This window comes from Akebia trifoliata, chromosome 5, assembly GCF_017979445.1.
Source record: "Akebia trifoliata isolate Shusen 1 chromosome 5, ASM1797944v1, whole genome shotgun sequence".
NCBI lineage: Eukaryota > Viridiplantae > Streptophyta > Magnoliopsida > Ranunculales > Lardizabalaceae > Akebia > Akebia trifoliata.
In genome coordinates, this window is record NC_141379.1 from 28,354,972 (window position 1) to 28,377,353 (window position 22,382).

General features: G+C 33.1%; 1 protein-coding gene across 2 annotated transcripts; it reads left to right on the top strand.

The window, feature by feature from the left end:
* Positions 1-1,491: 1,491 nt before the first annotated feature.
* OVA5 (Lysyl-tRNA synthetase, class II) lies at positions 1,492-17,923 on the top strand. 2 transcript variants are annotated; one of them, XR_015178772.1, is made up of 15 exons: positions 1,492-1,874; positions 3,373-3,591; positions 3,822-3,933; positions 5,820-5,928; positions 6,501-6,558; positions 6,783-6,851; positions 9,338-9,445; positions 9,562-9,654; positions 9,766-9,870; positions 14,004-14,210; positions 14,457-14,551; positions 15,565-15,655; positions 16,681-16,857; positions 17,413-17,561; positions 17,663-17,923. XR_015178772.1 is itself a non-coding variant. In XM_086443465.1 (14 exons), the coding sequence occupies exons 1-14, from the start codon at positions 1,617-1,619 to the stop codon at positions 17,503-17,505; spliced, it is 1,794 nt and encodes a 597-aa protein (XP_086299591.1). In that variant the 5' UTR covers positions 1,492-1,616; the 3' UTR covers positions 17,506-17,923. The 2 variants fall into 2 exon arrangements, 1 of the variants encoding a protein (XP_086299591.1); XM_086443465.1 differs by having other exon boundaries at positions 17,413-17,923.
* Positions 17,924-22,382: the final 4,459 nt, after the last annotated feature.

Sequence of the window (22,382 nt, forward strand, 5' to 3'; positions counted from 1 at the left end):
TGAGATTTTATTAGGGATAGAGTTATCTCTATATATCATTTGGCTTATATAAAATCCTAATAGGGTTGCTGTAATTATTATCTAAAAGAATCAATGATATCTCACTTTTTTATGTGGTATCAGAGCATAGTCTCTTTTGAGAGACCAATCTAGTGGTTCGACAGTGACAACACTATTGACGTGCTGTTATTCATTAGATTTTTATTTTATTTTTAATGAATAAAATCTCCAACTCTTATTCTACAATTTTCTATCTCCTTGATAGTCTTCATTTTTCATCACTTATAATCTTGATCAAGATATAATTATCAAGTCATTTTATCCAATCAAAAGCTTTTGAGAGTGATCATATGATTTGATTTAGTGATCATCGGTTCTGACAGACTCCATGATGAGCAGGATGCGACAGTGATGACTTCACAGACAGTCAATGGCCATCGAAAGCATGATAGATACTCGTTGGCAACACTGACCATTTAATAATTACGATCTCAAGGAATTTTATGCTAACCAATCATGCGCTCTTTATTCAAAGGAACATATGATTGTGTGAGGGTATTGGAGTAATTAGTTATGTTGCATTGTAATATGATATACTACAGTACATCGTATCATATCTATTGAGATTAAGATAAAGCTACGATTCAACTTCAAAGTAGAGAGACTACTAAATAGGACTGCAACCTATGCAGGTTGGAGGGTAAACCCATGCTCAACCCAAGTGGCAAAACCCTCAACCTAAGCTCAACTCAACTTGACCATTGGGTCTAAGCTCAACCCAAGCTTGATATTATAAAATCGGGTTAGCCCAAGTTTAGATAATTTTGGATGGTTTGGTCGAGTTGGCTCGTTGAATAATCATAATTTCATTTTAATTAGTAAATAAACTTAATATTTTAAAAAATATATACAAAATAAAAAACAAAACTAATAGTTAATAAAAGCGAATACAACCTTCAAATCCCTCATTGAGAAAATATTTAGACAAACAACAATAAACCAAAGTTGACATTAATATTAACTAATTGTCCACAGTTCATAATAATAAGATGGAATAAAAAAGTTAAATAAAAAATATATAATTAATGTAAAAATTTTTATATATTAATATTTGGCATCAAATTGCTCAAACCCTCAACCTGAATTGAATTCGGTTTGAGATATTCTAACCTTGGCTCAACTCATTTTCTACATAACTCGACCTATGGGGTTGACTTTGAACCAATCCATTCAGGTTGCAGCCCTACTATCGAATGATTTTAAATCTTGTTCAAGATTGAGATAACTCATTCGATACATCTCGATATCGGCCACCACCACCGAGACAGATAGACAAGTCATCTCAAACATTGAAATCATCCTCAAAAGTTGTTGATTAAAGTCATTCTAATACCTCATCGAGTCATTGTTAAACGAGACGACTCGAATAAATCGGAAAATTCGTCCGAGACGAGACGTCAAAACGAGTTTTAACTTTTAAAACCATTTAGATCTGACTACAAAGTACAAAGAGAGAGAGGATAAACGGATGATCTATGGAGGGAGGCGAACTGAACTGAACTCAACACCTCTCGTCCTCGTAAGTCGTATCTCTTCTAACAAGAAAAGAAACGAAAATGGAGGCATTGAAGGCATGGAGATCATCTTCACATCCTTTCAGACACTTCTTCCACTTCGCCTCCTCTTCTTATCCTTCTTCTTCCACCACCACCAGATTCTTCAAGGTCAGATGTTGCTCTTCTTCTTCTCCCACCCCAACTACTACTACTACTACTACAACAACCAAGAATTCCGACCGCAACAGTAGGAGGAGATCATCATCTTCATCTTCTACCTCTGATAGAGAATCCATTCGCGCCATTCGTCTCAAAAAGGTAAATTAGTTCATCAACCATGAAAGCTATCCAATTTTTTTTCTCTCTATCAATTATCAATTGTATTAATAGTCTGTTTCAGCTTAAAATTTCATACATTTTGGTACCATTGTACACCTCATAATATCCATTGGTTTAGTTCTCCAATAAATTCTGGGGTACCCTTTGGTGACTAAAGTTTGTTGGCTTTGAACCCAATTTTTGTTTTTTTAATATTTTTTTTTCTCTCTTTCAAGTATCAATTTGTATTAATAGTCTGTTTCAGCTTAAATTTTCATGCATTTTTTGTAGCATTGTACACCTCATAATATCCATTGTTTTAGTTATCCAATAAATTCTGGGGGTACCCTTTGGTGACTCGAGTTTGTTGGCTTTGAACCCAATTTTTTTAAATATTTTTTGAATATAATTTTTCTCTATCAAGTATCAATTGCATTAATAGTCTGTTTCAGCTTAAAATTTCATACATTTTTGTAGCATTGTACACCTCATAATATCCATTGGTTTAGTTCTCCAATAAATTCTGGGGTACCCTTTGGTGACTAAAGTTTGTTGGCTTTGAACCCAATTTTTGTTTTTTTAATATTTTTTTTCTCTCTTTCAAGTATCAATTTGTATTAATAGTCTGTTTTAGCTTAAATTTTCATGCATTTTTTGTAGCATTGTACACCTCATAATATCCATTGTTTTAGTTATCCAATAAATTCTGGGGGTACCCTTTGGTGACTCGAGTTTGTTGGCTTTGAACCCAATTTTTTTAAATATTTTTTGAATATAATTTTTCTCTATCAAGTATCAATTGCATTAATAGTCTGTTTCAGCTTAAAATTTCATACATTTTTGTAGCATTGTACACCTCATAATATCCATTGGTTTAATTCTCCAATAAATTCTGGGGGATACCCTTTGGAGACCCAAGTTTGTTGGCTTTGAACCCAATTTTTATTTATTTATATTATTATTAGTAATATTTGTTTTTTCAGATCATCGTTGTCGAAGTCTTACCCCAAATAAATCCAACTTCTTTTGGGTCCTCTTCTTATTCATTTAGAACCTTCAATTATATGTTCCTTCTAACTGGAGTTGGAATAGTCTCAATTGACTCTCTTAGTTTATTAGTTGTTTGATCTACTTGTACATTATCTCGAATGCGTTTGTTTTTATTATTAATGTTAGATAAGTAAGGTAAATTATATTTAAGGAAAAAAAAAAAAGAATTTGATAGCTTTGCGTTTGAAATTGAGTCGACTTAAACTTCCGTGCTTCATTCCAACTAATCGTTATCCTCTCTCTATTTTTTTTCCGATCTTCACACACAGACATGTTATACATACATATGGCTATGAAATGTATGGAATTCTAATAATTTATGTTCTTTCATGCATAATGATTTGTTGCTTAATTTAGTGTGAAAAAAACTTGAGTTTGACATTAACAAGTGGGAAATAATTTTACTACTTCCTTTTTTTCTTGAGAGTTAACTTAATATTTTTCTCAGGTTGAAGAATTAAGGAGTAAGGGTTTTGAGCCTTATGCTTATAGATGGGATAAGACTCATACCGCTAATCAGCTGCAAGACATATATAAGAATCTGGGAAATGGTGAAGAATCAAGTGGTGAAGAGGATTTGGTGTCTATAGCTGGAAGAATCGTTGCTCGTAGAGCATTTGGAAAACTTGCTTTTTTGACTTTAAGAGATGATTCGGGGGCCATTCAGGTTTTCTTCATTTTTCATTATGCTTTTGCTTTGTTAAGATTCTTGAATAGTTGAATTCATGTGGATGTGCATCATGCATATATATTTATTGGAAATCCTAATATATTTTACGTTGTTGGATGCCATCAAGTTTGGGCTTCCACTCAAACCTCGATCAATCGCAACTCTACATGTATCTTCATAAATATTTGAGTGAAGAATTAATCTAATGTTCTGAATTTGAGCTTTAGCTCTACTGTGAGAAGGAAAGGCTTCTAGATGATCAATTTGAGCAGTTGAAGACGCTTGTTGATATTGGTGATATATTGGGTGCAAGTGGTTCAATAAAGAGGACTGAGAAAGGTGATCCTCGAAAAACTTTTACTCTTTATTCAATTACTAATAAGATTAATGCTTTATGAAGCTATATGCCGGGTAATTAAAAAACCATGTCCATATAATTATAATGATTGTAAAAGGGATAAAGATGTAGAATTAGATAAGTGCTAAGACTAGGAAAGCGGAAAACAGAAATGAGAATGTTTGGGGAAATATTAGAGTAGACCTAATAGGAGATAAAGGAAAGTCGTTTGACATGGTTTGGGCTTATACAAAGAAGATCAATAATAAAAATAAGTAGGAGTGCTTTTGTGCAAGTCAAAGGTTCTAAAGGGGTAAGTAGGAACCCAAAATGATATGAATGGAGGTAGTAAGAAAATATATGAAGATATATGCCCTCACTAACCCAATATAGAATTGAATTGTAGGATGGACACTGCAAATCCCAATTGGGCTGAGTTATAAGATGATGTTTACTAGTAGACTATTTGCTACTATTATTTTCAATCACTTGAGCTACAACCTCAATCATACTAGTTGCTATAATTACCAATATAAATAAATATATATGTATATATTTTAGTTTCAATAGTAGCACCAACTGTCATTATTGCCATTATTCATGTTATTTACACTGTTACTATTTTCTTGGTTGGATAAACAATGATTGAATTAGTGATACAAATTTTTTGATTAGTAATGATTTTACTAAAAGCAAAAGAGAAATACAATAAAATCAAGGAGACCTACTAAGGAAAAAGAAACTGACACAAAGAAAAGAACTATCCAACTCCATTTGCAATAAGATCATATATGAATACTAAGTCCTCAAGAAATAAACACTTGCAATTCCATTATAGTTTAGGCCATTGAAACAAAAAATGCTCCCATATGATGTCATAAATCTCTCCTCCCCGTGTATGTTGAAGACCTTATTTCTCTCTTTCTAAAGGCCCCACAAAATCATGAAGGGGACAAACTCCACATTAGCCACCTTTTAGAACAAAAAACATTATGTACCAATGATGGTTCTGCATTAACCAACCACGAAAAAACTCAAGTCTGATGTAGGAAACCTCTAACAACTTCCAGATTGTTTAAAGAAATAATCCCAAAGAACTACTTATCAGAAGAGGGGAAAAAAGAACCCCAATCAACTCTAAGGAGATCACAATCGTAAGATGATTTATAGGTCCTTGTTGGCCTTTCACATGATAGTACAATCAACAATAATTCTCCTATGGTCAATTAAGTGAAAATCCAATGTAGATTTTGAATGGTTTTTTGAGCTCCAAACCAAAACTTCCTGAGAAATGGATCTTGGGGAAGATTCCAAATCCAAATAGAAAGATATAAACGTGAACAAACCATCCCAACTCAAAACCAGATCCATCTAATATCCTCCTAGGGAGAAATGCGATACCCTCCTTGAGCTCTTTCTCATTTTTATCCACATTAAACCTTTTTTCCTTTCCTTTCCTTTTGACTGGTAATCCACATCAAACGAACCTTGTTGTCCAGAATTTCAATTGACACCATTTTGAAATCTGATTCCATTCTTTTAGTCCTTCTAAATCCATATAAGGTCTATCCCACTCTTTATTAATTCTAATAATCAAGCTTGCATAATTCTCTCTTCGGTGTCATTTTTTTCCTTGAATTAGCCAATTCCAAATTGGTTGATTCAGTTATACTGACAGTTAAGTGTGTTCTAATAATAATTTTTCCTTTATGACATTGGGTCTACATAAACTACCATCCCAGCCATACTACTTTGTTTGATATCTGAGCATTAACCTGATGGAGTGTTTCTCATACGTTTATAGTTCTACTAACCATGAGTATCATCTGATGTTGCTTTTTTGTTGCACGACCTTTGGATTAATTATTTATGCTTTATCTTTTTCCAGGGGAGCTTTCTGTTTGCGTCAATTCATTTGCAATTCTTACAAAATCTCTGCTGCCATTACCAGATAAATATCATGGTCTAACTGATATAGATAAGCGTTATCGTCAACGGTGACTTCAAAGTTCAAATCATCATCATCATCGTTATTATTATTATTTTGTATTTTACATTATTTATGTTCATTTATAGAAGTTCTAGTAGAATTATTTCTTTTCAGCAATATACATATCTAGGCAAACACAGAGGAAGGGTACGAGTATGACCATTCTTTCTTGTGTACCCAAGAAAATGAATGAGTGTCCTTCATTAGAGTCTGAAAATCATTTCAAGCACTTTTAATGACACCCACATGGTGCAGCGAACAAGTTCATGGTTAATAGCTTGCGACAACAAGATCCAAAGTTGGATGGTGTGCGTGTTGCACAAGGTCTTGGGCACATGAGAGTGCTTGCTTCTTTTCTTTTTTTTTGGCTGGAGAGAAGCTCCATCACTTTCACTCTTGTATGCTTACTTGTTCTTCTACCCTCCCATTCTTTGAAAAATCTCTTTTTCACCGATCAATAAATTCTTCCTAATTACTTTCAATGCTAGATTCTTCAGTTTAGTTTCATGGAAATATGGTTCTAGGTTTGGTTAATGTTAGTATCTAACCTGAACTTTGCTGCTCATGTTTTATGTTTAGGTATGTAGACATGATTGCAAACCCTGAGGTAGCTGACTTATTCCGGGCAAGAGCTAAGGTAGGAACTGTAGGAAGTCCATTGTTTTAAGCTACCATGAAATTTTTTTCATCTCATTTATAGAAGACTTGCACCGTTTTGTTCCGTGTTCCTTTTGTTTTTTTGGGTCAGATACTATAACCAAGGCAGAGTTCAACTCTTGAGCAGCCTTGATTTTCTCTCATATGATACAATGTAGCCCGTGATTATTGCAGCATGTTTGCTAATTTACCATATTCGCATAGATTGTTTCAGAGATACGCAAGACAATGGAATCTTTGGGCTTTATTGAAGTTGAGACTCCAGTGCTACAGGTTTGTCATTCTTCCGTGTTATGTTTGATTTATATTTCTTCTTCATATTTCATAAATAATTTGTCGCTACTTAATACAATATCCCTAGAGGAATCTGTTTTATCCAAGAAAACAATTCAAAGTCTACTCATGGTTATAATATCAGATCATCAATTGGTTAGTGGAGACTGGCCAATGCGAATGCTAGATATCAAAGTTAGATGGGAGTTAACTTGCCTGAAAGTATACTTCATACTGTGACACATTTATAATTAACTGAGATTTAGGATCTCTTTTGAGTGACTGATGGAACAAATACATTTTAAACTGGCATTCTCCTTCCAAATGTATTGCAGTCACTCATTACTTCAAATTTTTTTTGCAAAAACATACAAGTAAAATGAGAACCTTTTTATTATTATATTTTTTAATAAGAAAGGTTAGATGAACTATGAACAAGCCAGATGAGGGAGGTTGGGGATGTGACCGTAGTAATAAAATTCCTTCATTTCCTATTTTGTTTAATATTTTCATTTCCAGAGGAACTGTTTGTATCTATTTCACGAAATCATTACTCATTTCAACTGATAGTGAACGCAGAATTTCCCATGAAATGTTACAAACTCTGGTTATAAGGTTGTAATAGCTCTACCACTTGAAAATTGACCACTAAGATTAGAATCCTTGCCAAATCACATTTTTGATCAAATATGGGGTTTGCTTCCTTTTGCCTGTTGGAAGGAGAGAAATTGCAGTGCTTTTCAAATTAAGGAAGTGGACCTTCACAAAATTGTTCTCATCCTTAAGGTTCTTATGTATCAATGTTTTTGAAGGCATGCGAGGCTTACGCCTTGAGGAGCACTTCACAGTGAGTCTCATTAAAGGCACTTGTAAAAAATGTAAAAAATAATTGAGGCTTACACCTCGGACCATGAGGCGGTCAAAAGGCGGCGCACACCTTACATTAATTTTTTATTTTTCTATTATTGAAACTATCTATTAACTCTATTATCTATTTCTTCATCTATCTTCTTGTTCGTATTCTTATTCTTTTCTTTCTCTTTTTTTTATTTATTTGCTTAGCAAGTGATGTTAATGGTTAGTAATTAAACAATGAGGACGAGTTTTTAACCCAGGTCGTAGTATCAACACTCATAGACTTTTACCAATGTAGAAAGCTGGCACCTTCAGAAACTTATTTCTGAGCATTTAGAAATAAGTTCAAATATACAATAATAATATATGCAAAGATTGTTGTTGGATTGATTTAATTCATATAAAATTTTGAATTATTTAATATTAAGGCGAAAAGTTATTGAAAAAAAATCTAATTAAATTTCACTTATCTATTGCAAAAACATTCAATTATTCAAACGTAATTTTTTTTTTTCTGAAATATAAAATAGTAATATTTAATATTATTATTTATGTAAGGGACTAAAGCTAAGAATTCAATTATGTGGATTTGAAACTTGAAAAATTAGGAAGTGTTTGTTGCTACTCTAATTTTTATATATTTTCAATATTTATGTGTCATTATTTATTTAAAAATTCCATACGCAACCAAGCCTCTTTTCTTCAATATAATTTAAACTTATCAAAAAAATAAAAATAAACTGTGCGAGGCTTACGCCTTATGCCTTGAGGCTTACTTTGAGTCGTGGTTAGCCAATCACCTCACCTCATGCCTCAATGTCTTAAAAAAGTTGACCTTAACAGTAAAAGCAGCTTTAAGTACACAGGGAGTGATTATAAGTACTGATGGAACTGATTATAATGGCTGATGTAGCATGATTTGATGGTTAAAGTCATTTCCATCTGTACTCATAATCACTTCTTGTCTACTTAAAGTTGCTTTTATTTTTCTATCTGGCTTTTAATACCCTGTATCTACTTGTAATAGAAAACTGTGGATCTTCATCCCCACACTCCACATTTGTTTATTATATGATGGTTGATGAGTCTGTTTGCATTCTTATTTTATCATATCATAAAGTATTAATAGAAATTCCACAATTTCCATGGTCATTCCATAATTTCCATGAAAATGGATGGTTTTCACACTTGTTGATTTTTTTTTATTCATGAAATATCTTACTTCCGAGCTGACTGAAATCCATGACAAAATCAAAATTTAGTTGCTTGTATGTGATACAAATATAACTTGGGACTGAAACTCAACAAGTGGGAATGACATGAATAAAACTTTGAGATAATAGTACTAAACATAGTAACTATGGTTTAAGAACTTGATTGAATATGAAAATTTTGGCAACTTTACTTGACTGGTTTGATACCTGAACCATGAACCAGTTGCAAATTACTTTTCAAACATCCTAGAATGAACTTGAAGTCATTAGGATTCTTTGACTTGATTGAGCTTTGTGAAAAAGATACTATAAGTTTCCTAATATTTTTTCTAGGTGTCATGTCAAATATCTCATTGTATGTTTTAAATGGAAAAAAAGATCTATTTGTGATTGACCCTATTTGATTTGATCAACCAGGGTGCAGCTGGTGGAGCAGAAGCTAGGCCATTTGTTACATATCACAATTCACTTGGAATGGATCTTTATTTGAGAATTGCAACTGAGTTACACTTAAAGAGAATGTTGGTAAGAATTCGCACATTTTTTCCTTCGATTGTTTCGCATATGTTTTTTCTTCTTTATTTTCTGATAATATGGTCTGGTTGAAGTTAATGAATGAGATATCCATCTGGGAATTGCAGGTAGGAGGGTTTGAAAAAGTTTATGAGATTGGCCGAATATTTAGAAATGAAGGCATTTCAACTCGTCATAATCCTGAATTTACAACTATAGAGGTAACATGTCTTTTTTTTTTTTTATCAATATAATTTTATTTTCACAGCCACACACTTTATGTTTATGTTACTTTGCATGTACAAAATGTTGATAGCTGTCATTAACTTTAGATGTATGAGGCATATTCAGACTATCAAAGCATGATGAACCTGGCAGAGGAAGTTGTTGTTCGATGCACTCTTGCAGTTCATGATAAGCTTATCATTGATTATCAGGTGAGAATGATATAATTTTACTATGTGTTATTCAATATTTCGATTCATTTCCCTTGTACGAAACTGTTCGGTTCTGGGAATTGCCAATTTTATTGTGAATCATGTGTATTGAATCCCACATAGATACATGCACGAGTTTTATGACAGTGTTCTTTTTAAATTTTTTTATCGTACCCTTCTCATGCTGAAGTTTCTTCTAGGGATCTCATGTATCTTGTTCCCCTAGGAATTTTAAGGTCCAGTGATGCAGGTTAATCTCATAGAGGTTGTTTTTTATGTTCTTCTGGGGTAAAGTCTTCAAAGAGTTCAAGGGGGTCTTCTTAGAAGATTTCTTAGTTTGTTGGGATTGGATTTGTAACTCGGCTTTTATGTAGCTTTCGTTCGAGCATCTCCGTTTGTGGGTTGGTTTCTCGACCTCCTCCCCCCCCTTTTTTTTTTCTTCTTATTACAATTTTACTTTTAAAAAAAAATGTGGCGTTGGTATTATTAATTTTTTGGTCAACAAGTGATTGAAGGCCTCAATTTTGATTCCTCTCCAAATCCTATCCAATTATCCATCAAACAAGCCAAAATTCCCACATGATTTAAGTTATTTTGGCCAAATAATATGTATCTTTAATAAATGTTATGTATTGGATTGAATAAAAGGATGAACTCTCCATACAAAAGTGGGATAAAAGGAGGATCTCATTCTCCAACATAACAAAAACTACAACATAAGTCCACACACAATTGCTCCCCCCCCTCCTCCTCTTCCCTCTTTTCTAGCAACAAATGGTCAAACCTTAGATCCCTAAAAATTCCAACATAGTGGATTTCCATGGTAGACCAATCCCTTGATTGGCATCACCATATATAAACGAAATGTTATATATGCGGTCTCGGTCAAGATAAACAAAACGTTAAACCATTATCATTAGCCATCTCTAGTCTACCTCCCCAATATATTTGACTTGTCCTTAAAACTTCTTCAATTTCTCACTTTTGTATAGCCCAACAAAGGGAGTGGAGTGGGTTTAAACTTTGCTGAAAGGTCATTATACTCTAGGTGTCATTCTCGCTATGGAATGTCACTCTCATTCCCACTTTCTAAAATAACTCAATTAGAACTGGTTTGCAACAATCACTTCCAGTTTGTTCTCCTGCTTCATCCAAGTAAGGTTTTAAAATTTTCTTTATATTTTATTTAGTTGTTTTATTTTAATAATTTTTAATTGGAGATGTGTTAATTTGTTTTTTGATATGTAAAATTATATTAAAAGAAGGCAAATGAAGGTCGAGATGACCAGCCACTGCAGCAAACATACAAAATAAGCAGGACTGAAGGCCCACAAAAAAACCAGAGCCAGACTCACAACTACATCTAATGTTGCAGACCCAATCCAATCTCCCTACAAAATATTCAGAAAAAGCCCCTCTAATTTGAAGATTTTACACTAGTAGTAATGATTTTCTGAAGCAAACTTGAACAGTCCTCGAAGATGTGGCCATTCCTCTCCTTCCAAATTCCCCAAGATACAGCGAATGAGACCAAACTCCAAAAGATCCTTTGAGAAACAATGTTTGTATTAATAAGTAAAATTTTATTGGAAGAAGAGGGAGCCCAAAAGTTATTCACCTTGGAACTTGGATGTGTCATCTTAAGATGTATGTACTCTGTTCTTTTCACTTTAAGAAAATTGAGAATAATGAAGCATTACTTGGGAAGTGGTTTTGGAGATTCAGCAAGCAATGATGCTCTTTGGAACTGGGGCATTCAACACATGATCGGAATTTTGATAGTTGTGAGGTTATTATGAGATGAGAGTTGGACACTTATCAAAAAAAGAGATGGGAGTTAGATGGAAATCATGAAGATTCATGATGAATTTTCCATGGAAACTGCCTTCAAAGTGTGAAATGGTGCGACCAAATGATGTGAGTTAGTGCTCACTGCTCATCAAATAGGAGAAACTTACTTGAAAAAGGAGAGAAAGGAACATACCTCTTCATTGTTTTTGAGAAGATGTAATAATTTTATGATTAAATGACCTTAATGGAGACCTCTTTGTTTGTTCTTTTTATGAATCCCCTAGATGGATGTTACGGGGAAAGGCTAATTAAAATAATGTAAAGTAAATTGGTCATCCTTGTATATGATGGTAGTAATGGATATATCCTTGACAATTGGTTTTATTAAGCCTGTTGAATGGAAAAATTGAATAAATGTATCACGTAAACGAGAGTTAGGAGGATATCAATCATCTGTTTGTTTATTGTCACTTTGCTAGGAATCTTTGGAGCTTGTTGTTGTTGTTGTGCGTATGTTATGGCTGTTTCGTATTGATATTACAAAGTAGGTTTTTGTTTTCAGCTTGGTCTAATGGGCATTTTAGTTCTTGCTGTAAAATTCTTTGGATGGTTCTTCCTTCCACTTTTTGTTGGGTCCCCAAAAGGAGCACCGAGAAAGATATTACAATTTATATTTCAGAGGATTGTAAGAATATTGTGTGGCTATTAAGAACTGTGATATTATGACTCGATTTTTTACTCGGTCAATACTCTCTTGACGTGGAAAGCAAGTCAACTGTTTTTAGTCTCTACAGTCAGTTGCCATGTAGACTATCTCGCCACGTCATTTTAAAAACACACAAATTTCAGCCCGTCAAGTTCAGTTTTAACCTTTGAGTAATAAAATTTGGGATTTTTTACTTTTTACTTCTCCACCAAGACAAAACAAAAAACCTTAGAAATTTCTTGTTGCGATTCAGCTTGTTCGAAACTAATTTCGGAGTTTAATCGAAGCCAAATCAAGCTGTTGAATCTCTTTTTAGGTCTCTCTCTCATTGTTTCTAGGTTGAAGAAAACAAGAGTATGGGATTTGTATTTGTCCACAAATTCTTTATCTTCAAGAAGCTGAATATATTTTATTTTTCAAAAGAAATTAAAACAGGACAAGCTAAGCACAACTGTTTGACTAACTGTTCAACATACTATGCAAAGAACAAATAGAGGGAATGAAAGAGAACTTAATATTATTAGACTTGAACGTCTCGATTTGGCTTCGATTCATCAATTCAACTCTGAAATTAGTCTTGAACAAGCTGAATCGCAACAAGAAATTTCTGGAGTTATTCGTTCTGTGTTGGTGGAGAAGTAGAAAATAAAAAAATCCCCAATTTTATTACTTAAAGGTTAAAACTGAACTTGACCGGTGATTTTGAGCTGAAATTTGTGTTTTTTAAGAGTATTGACCGAGTAAGAAAAAATTGAGTTAGAATATCATGACTCTGCTATTAATGCAACTGGCAGTCATCTTAAAAGTATTTCAGGATACCAATGTGGTGGATTTTGTTGATATTGAGTCTCTTATTTTGATGGATTACTGGTTAGGTAGCTAGTTCATTCAACGAATTTTTTTTTTTTTTTTTTTTTGGGGGGGAAGGGCGGGGTGTTGGGGGGTGGGGGGGTGTTATATATGTTTATAGTTTTTTCTGTTCTTGGAATGCTTTTCTTGTACAATTCTTTGCGCTATAAATTTCATAATTGCTTGTTAGAGTGTTTTGAGGTGTGCATGGTTCCTCTTTTCTGATGTGGTGATTCCAGCATAGACGATATTAGGGTGGGAAGTTGTGACTCTATTTCACCCGAAGAAGGTTATTCCTGTTCACTGGCTCCTTGAGCAGATTTATTCAGTGTTGTAAAAGCTCATTCTTATGGTCCTATCTTATTCTTCTAGTTCTTCTATATTTTGTCTAATTTAGTCTAGCCTGATGTCCCGCCAATAAGTTCAACCTTATTCCTCATTGGAAGCCCATAGAATTTATCCCTAAACTCTCACACCAAGTGAACTTCCTCCGAAAACAAACCCTAACCTTTTAGTACTTCTAACGGCTAAAATCAGCCCAAGTTTCTTGAATTGTTGGTCGATTTGGGGACTATCTTAGATTGCCTAGTTTACTGATTTCCGTGGTAATAATCTTATGCTGTTAAACTTTGAATAATGTTTAACTGTGTATGTTGTAATTTAATTAAGTTTTTAGAACCACTTAAAATTTTAAGTTGTCTTAGTTATCGTTTGGATTGTTTTGATAGGTTTCAAAAATACATGCTCATCAGCTATTAAAGCTGATGGAGATTGATTTAATCTGCAGGGAATGAACATAAGCCTAGAACGGCCTTGGAGGAGGGAAACCATGCATAATCTTGTTAAAGAAGCCACGGGCATTGACTTTATTGAATTGGGCAATGATGTTAAAGTTGCTAAAGAAGTTGCTGCAAGGGCACTTGGAATTGGTCATGATAGCAAAGACAGATCTTCCATTGAAGCATGCCCATCTGTGGGCCACGTTCTTAATGAGGTTAGCCTTCAAAGTTCTACAACTCTCATAATTGAACTTTCAATATTTTCTGAGTTATTATTATTTTTTCAATTTAGAATGAATCACATTTCAAAATTGATTATTTATAAATAGTGTTGTGGTTATCTTAACGGTAACTATACGTTTGTGTTTTTCAGAAATGTACTGTTATTTTTCTCTGCGGCTATGATAGGACAGTTCATTCACTGATTATTCTAAAAATTTTGTTTAATGTAATTGATCCAGGTTTTCGAGACTGTTGTAGAACCAACACTTCTACAACCCACATTTGTTTTAGACTATCCAATTGAGATATCTCCTTTGGCTAAACCTCACCGAAGGTAATAATTGATGAGCTTTCCAAGAAATGTTTGCTTTTCAAACGATTTCGTGGGTGCCTTGAAATGTAAAATATTTTGAATGCAACCACTCTGTTAGAAATTTTTTAATGCCTTTGTAACCTTCTTGTTTATCCCTCCAAATATCGCCTAAATACTCATGTTCACGTTCAACTGCCTAAGTAATAAAATGTCCCGTTGCCTTGATCAGTTGCGCCTTGTGATATGGTGCTTTTAATGTCATTATAATTAGTTTTGTCAGAAATCAGCAAAATAATACACTACACTTAAAAAATGTAATTAATTTAGAGAGCTGTTATTGGCACCCCAACTTTTACTTGTTGAGCCCCAATTTAAAAAAAAGGAAAAAGAAAAAGAAAAGAAAAGAAAAGAAAATCAACAGTAAGTTGAGGTGCCAATAAAAACGCTCTCTCTCTCTCCTCTGTGTGTGTGTGTTTGGAGCCTAATTGTAATCAACTGCCGAAGTTGTTTGAATGTGTTATATAAGGCTTTATAATGTTGAGGTAATAATTTGAACCAAACTTTTGTAATGTCGAATGGTGTGTTTTAATCTTTAATTAGGGTGTGATAAATAATTTAAGAAATTGGGGTGTAAAAGTAAAAGTTTGGGTTCCAATAGCAGTTCTATTAATTTAAGGTCATTTTGTAGGAAGCAGGGCATATTTTGGAATGAGGTTAGTACGTTTGTGATATATTTCTGAAACTCCTGCGCTTATCTAAATGTACCTCCTTATTTTTTATAAAGAGACCGAGTTCTTTTTGTTTTTTTAATTTTTATAACCAAGTGTCACTTGCATCGACATACAATAGCATCTCCAGAAATGTGCTTATGTTGGCTTCTCTCTGGTGTTGTTTTGGTTTATGCACATTTGAAATTATGTTCATGTTTCATCCTAATTTGTTGAGGTGGAATTGTTTTTAATGTTTTTGTATCTTCTATACTAGTTAGGCTATTTTTGAACTATATGGGTTTATCTTTCTCCTTTTCCCTTTAGGCATGCAGGCTTGACTGAAAGATTTGAACTATTTATTTGTGGCCGTGAGCTTGCCAATGCATTCTCTGAATTGACAGATCCTATGGATCAGGTAAGCCTTAATTGTTTTTGGTTTTATAGATACACTCAGTGTAAATATTGCTTTATTGCTTTAGTGACGTATCTAAACAGAAATATGTCATCTATTACTGTGTTGTGGGCATCCAAAGGTATCTTGAATTGCATTGATTGATCTTTATATGTAAGTAGGAAGCTGATTTGTATTCTTTAATACAAAACTCTAGCTCAACAAAATGAACAATTGGGGACTAAAAATCTAGACAACTTTTGCTGCAAAATGGAGACTACTCTAGTTATTTTCATCTGGCCATGGTTGCATGTTGGGACCTAAAAAACATCTCATCTGTTTACTGACGAGTGATGAGAACAATCATTTATCTCCAAACCTAATTGATTATCAAGTCTTGTACTGTTGCATTGCAAACTTCAATATTTGTGGCTGCAAGCATTCGCATCTTGATGTGAATCAACCCAAGAAGTAAAAAATCCAATAGAAATTGATCCAACTACTACTTCTGAACAGTCCTATTGTGCATCTACAACTGCTACAAAGGAAAGTAAACTCCTAGGGTACTCTATGGTTCAATCTTGGATGTCTCCAACTTCAAACCTATTGGGTGGGGTGGGGGGGATTTTTCTCTAAATGGTTCAAAAGGTATCTAAAAACCATGCCCTAATGTACAATATAGGTGCATCTAGAGTTGAATGAAGAAACCAGATTCATGTTGCCGACCATGAACCCCTTTTTTCACTTTATCTTCCCATTTTCATCCTTAAACTAATCTCTGATTTATTGGGTTTGTATAAGGGAATTTTGTATTGCCTCAGTGGTTGAGTTTTACTTTCAGCTTTCTTCATCTTCTGGTTAGATACTTGCGTAACATTTCTAGTCTTCAGTCCAAGGTTATTTACCATTCTTGGATAATTTCATTCATTTATGCATCGTGAAGAACTGGGTCATCGTGTTAGTCTCTGTTAAAACCAAAATAACTTTATTAGTTTTTTAGTTTTTATTTTATTATTGTTTGATTTTATGTATTGGTGTTTAAATGGCAGAGAGAACGCTTGGAAGAGCAAGTAAGGCACCATAATGAAAAGAGAGCTGCAAGTGGTTCTCAAATAGATTTTGCTGAAGAAAAAGTTAAGAAAAGTGATGATGACTCCTATGAAGTAACTCTAGACGAAGATTTCCTGACAGCTCTGGAGTATGGAATGCCACCAGCTTCAGGAATGGTATGATCATTCATCTTCTTTATATCTTGGCTGTGTTTCTCTGGTAGCTTCAGAGATTCTTTCTATCTTCAACAAAACACAAATTTTCAAATAATTGAGTAATTTGAGAGGTGCTGGTTTTTTGTATCCTACACACGAATGCATCTCAACTTGGATTAACAATCAGATAACAAGAAGAGAAAAAGCTTTAATTTCAAATTTTTATTTATTCTTCTGGAACTTCTCATATACAAACTCGATATACTTTGCTCTATTATTGTGATTAAGTTTAGAGTAAGTCTAGCCTTACTAAGTTACTAAGATTTGAAATCTTAGCGAAGGTCATTGAGCTCACCTTGTGGCATCCAAAAGCATGATCTGATGCCATAGGGATGTAGAGGAAAACATTTTATGAACTTTTTTTTTTAAAAAAAACCTTAAAAAAAAAGTTATTTTTTCACCGTTAAATTTTAATTTTAAATTTTGGAGCCTGGTGGGAATTCAGTAACCGTCCATTTTCAAATATATCTTCTCCTCTCACGCAGACTTTAATGCAATATTTTTTATTTTTTTAAGGGATTGGGGATTGACAGGCTAGTAATGCTTCTGACGAACTCTGCGAGTATACGAGATGTTATTGCATTTCCTGTCTTAAAGATTCAGCAGTAGCCGTTTCTTTTTACTGGGAAAGGAAGCTATCAAGAATTTGGCTTTACGGATCAATGGTCATCTTTAAAACCAGAGAATTATTATTATTTTCTCTTTAAATGCAATTTTGATTTGAAAGTCATGGTTACTGATTCTTAGCCTTTTTCTTACAAGAAAGTTATTTAAGAAAGTTGGGGCATTTCCGAGGAGAAGCGTTCGACGTAATGCAACATGTGAGATAGAACCTGCCTGGGGTGCCCATGTATGATTGAGATGAAATAATATGCGATTGTAAGTGAACAAGGGTAATTTATTTGTATGTTCTCTTTGTTTTATTTGGGTCAGTTGTGGCCCATTGCATACATTTGGAAGATAAAAAGTTAATTTTGAGACTTTCCAGAATAAAATCAAGGTTTAGAGAAACTGTTTTTTGGGCTCAGTGCAGACTTCATAGCCTGTTAAGACTAATTCTGGGGTTTTTATTTATATGGGTAAGAGCATCTCCAATAGAAATGTTAAAATCCACAAGTTAAAGATGTCACGTAGGCACTTTTGTCAGATGTTAGCCCATTTTTAACAAGTGAAGTAACTTAACATGTCTAAGAACTCCATTGTACGCACTAGTGCACACATGTTAGCCACCTTTTTGTAGCTGTTGGTTTTTTTTTTTTTTTTAAATGTCAAAACTAACACATTAGCGAGCTGACACCCTTAACAAGTCCCCTAACTTGTCCATTGAAGCAAATTTGCTGGTTAAATTTTAGCTTCTGACGTTAACACGTCCACTAGTCCATTGCAGATGTTCTAAGTTGGACTTGAACCCACGACCCCTAAGTTGTTTTGCAATATGTCGAACCAATTGAGCTATGGGTCTAAGCCAATGGCTTCTGGATTTTATTATTATTGTTTCTATAAATAGGAGAAATGAGAAATTAACCTTTTCTCTTATTGTTATTACCATAGGATTTTTTATTTTTTTTAAATAACAAAGAAAATTTATTAAAACTGGCACATAGATTGATAAAATATCTATAGTAATTTAGTTTGATTATAAGTAATTATTTAATATTTAAATTAATAATGTGAATCTTTCTAAAGATATTGGCAAGATTTTTCTACGACAAAAAAAAACTATCTCAAAGATTAGGAGTCTACTGGAGCAACCTTGTTCCATTCCATTCTATCTAAAGCAAAGTCTTTTGTTATTTAGAGCCTGTTTGGATACACATAGAAAAGTAACTTCTTTATTTTTGAAAGTTAAAAGTTAAAAAGCTCGTGTGCATTTACTTTTAAAAAGTGAAAAATCTTGACTTTTTAAAATGCAAAAGGAAAATACTTTATACTTTTTAAAAGCTTTACTTTCTATCAAAGATATTTTCTTCTTAGTTATTTTTTTACTTTCTACTGTCTATCCAAACGGGCTCTTAGAGAGTTTAAAATATTATTTTTACTACAAATCGACTTACAATTAGATGTTATGGTATTTTAAAAAATCACATTTCTTTTTTTCATAGGTAAATGCTTGATTAGTGGTCAGCTATAGGTAATACGGTTAGTAGTTAGGGTTAGTGATTAGTAGGTAGCATAAGAAGTATGGGTTCAAGGGGATTTGAACCTAGGACCTGAGAACAACTCTTCACACGTTCATCACATGGATTGCGAGGGCCATATTGTAAACTTGTAATGGAGTTAATATGTTTTAAATTGGTGATGTACTCCTTAAACTCGGTCTTCTCTGATGGGCTAGTCAAAATTACTTGCATGCCCTCACCTTCAACATCTAACAAGAAACCCTTAATTTTTTTCCTTTCAAGATCACCCAATCTTCATGCTCAAGATTCTATCTCGAACCTTTAAACCTCACGGTAAGATATAAACTGGTGAGGTTCAAAGTATTGGAATGAAAATAACTTTGAATATAGTTAAAAGAAAATTATTGTAATGGCGGAAGAGAATTTGTCAGAAATTCAAGTGGTTGGTTTCGGTTCTTAAATTTCCACCTCGAACTGATTTGTGAGCCAAGCGAGCAATCTGCGCTTGAGCCACACGCATCTTGCGATCAAACCACTGCATGCGAGGTCAATGACTAGATAGCCACAGTAAGATGGAAGGCCCATCAATAGAATGGAATGAATACGCGATGCTTGAAGATAATGGATTTATCATATAAAAATTAAAGGTTGTTGGGCTAGATGTCCAAGATGAGGTCATTTTTTATTAATCATTAGGAAAATTTATTCAATAGACCCTACGGGAGGGATTTTTTTTCTAAACAGTTTTTAACTTTTAGGGGGTGACTTGATAATCCATTTGGTAAATTTATTCTTTCTTAATAGTTGCTAGACCTCATCTCGCCTTATAATATTCTTAGAGTTTCCATTTTCTCATCTTCTTCACATAATTTTTTCAATGACGATTATAATCATTTCAAACGATTTGTTTACTTTTAATGATGAATGAAGGATGATATACTCCTATTTTGAACAATTTGATGTATTTTCGATTTATTTCAACAATTTGTAACAAAACATGACGAACAAAGTTGGGATTCTAAAATTTTTCAAGATCTGGATCATATTTATAGTGTCAAGTTCACCATTTTTATTGTCAAACTCAACATTTTTATTGTCAAGCTCACCACTTTTTATGGTCGAGTTCACCAATTTTTAAGAGGCATTGCGGTAGATACATCCGCTACTGTAGCTTAATAATAAAAATGGTTGAATTCGACAAATTTATACTAAACAATTTAAAAAAAATATATCGAATTCTTCAATAACTTATAGGGACAATGATTGTGAGGGACTCTTTATTGAGAATATGTATCAATAAGTCCCCTAGAATAGAATACTAACCATTTAAGCCTCATTTAATAAAATATTCACCTATTAGGATTTTTTGAAGATTTTTTAAGAAAATGCCTGAAATACCCTTTTAACAACTTTACAAAGTGGTTTAATATAAAAATATATGGAATACAAATAAAAAACTTGACCAATTTATTTGGTTATTAATATTTTTGTGTAAATAAAAAATAAATATTTTACTTATTAAAATCTATTTATAAATTCAATATAATTTTATTTTACTTATATAAGTAGACTTGCTAAGTTTTTAATTGAATCAATTTGATGAACATTCAAGTCGACTTTTAAAATAATGTTTTAATTATTTATATATATTTTTTATAAATTTAAATATATATAAATCAAATTAGTTTGATGATGATAGTAACCATACTCATCTCCATCATCATAATCATTTATGTGAGTTAAAAATCACTAGTTTTGGGAAGAGAAAAGAATGATTTTTTTTTCATTGTTATATAAGAGATGACTATAGTCAAGATGCATATCATTAATTTTAAAACATGGGATTACTTCAAATATTCTCAAATAAACACGTTTATTTAAACCTCGAAATTTGTTGAAAGGGTAATTAGATCATTTTCACATCAAAAATCATTTTTAAACTAATATTTGAGAAAATGAGTGCTAAAGAGTCTATATTTAAAAAAAGAAAAGATTTTTTGATACATATTTTCAAAAAATAGGTCTTTGAGGTCGTTGTCCCTAATTTTTATATTTGTCCCATCGAAAAAGAAAAAAATTGCTAAACTAATTTTATATAACGCTGTATGCAATACTGCACCTCGTTAACATGGTGGTGTGCACAAAACCATATTGTTTTCCTTGAGGTATGACTGTTGTAGACTTGAGGAAAATCAATGATTTTGTACACAAACAATGTTGTAGGATGTCAGTGTAGCATGACTCAACGGAGAAATAATAGAGAGATTTACCAGGTAGACCTATCTCTCGCAACCTTATTTCAAAAATTTCTTACTTTATAAAGTTTGTTACTGGACAAACCTTATTTTATGAATCATGTTAGAAATTAGAATAACTAACTTAGAAAGATTTCAAATCTTACCAAGTGTTGTGGGCTCACATGAATTATCAAATTGGCAATCCAACACTATGACCTTCTACATTTCATGGAAAAAGTCAAATTAAAAAAAAAAAAAAAAAAAAAAAATACCTGTAGAGTTTGATGTAAGGTGTAGAAAATGGATGACTAGATGAAAGTCAACTTTTTTTTTTTTTTTTTCAAATTTTTTTAAGAATTTTGTTCTTTGTAACCTTGTGGCATCAGATCATGTTTTTGGATGCCACAAATTGAAGTGGTTAGGATTCACTCCAAGGTTTGTTGAATAATAAATTAACCACATCAATTTGAATTTTATGATGTGGATCCCAGTTCAAGGTTTATTGAATAACAAACTTGATAAAGTAAGGTACCTTTGAAATTTTCATAACTTCAAGCAAGTTTTGTAATAAAATAAGAACAGTAAGATCTGCCAAGTAAATCTCCCAAAATAATATGGATTAAAAAGGAGGGCTTTTATTGCCACACAACTTATATTTAATGGAGAATCAACACACATCTAGATGTTCTAAGTAAAAGATGGTGTGGTAACATAAACTTTTTTAAAATTGAAGAATGACCCCTCAAACTAACTTCTATTAATGGGCCCATGAAGGTTAGCTAAACAGCATGATATGTGTGCGTGATAGTTTGTGAGAGACTATGCAACTTCGCTAAGAGAGTGACGTTTGGTGTACTCATCGGGAGTACAAATGCCTCAGGGCTCAATCATTAGTTGAATTTCTCGAGATTTGTATTTGTTTGAATCATCGATGTAATCGAATGGAATGGACCGAAGGAAAACGTCCTGCCAAGGGGGACACCAACATGACTGTTTTCCAACGTCCAAACGGTAATTTAGACCTATACGCCTCCATGTTTTGGTGAATATTTGAGATACTCCCTGTATTTTCAAATTGGATATATATCCTTTGACCCTAGTCTTCTCAATTGACTAATAAAATGACCCA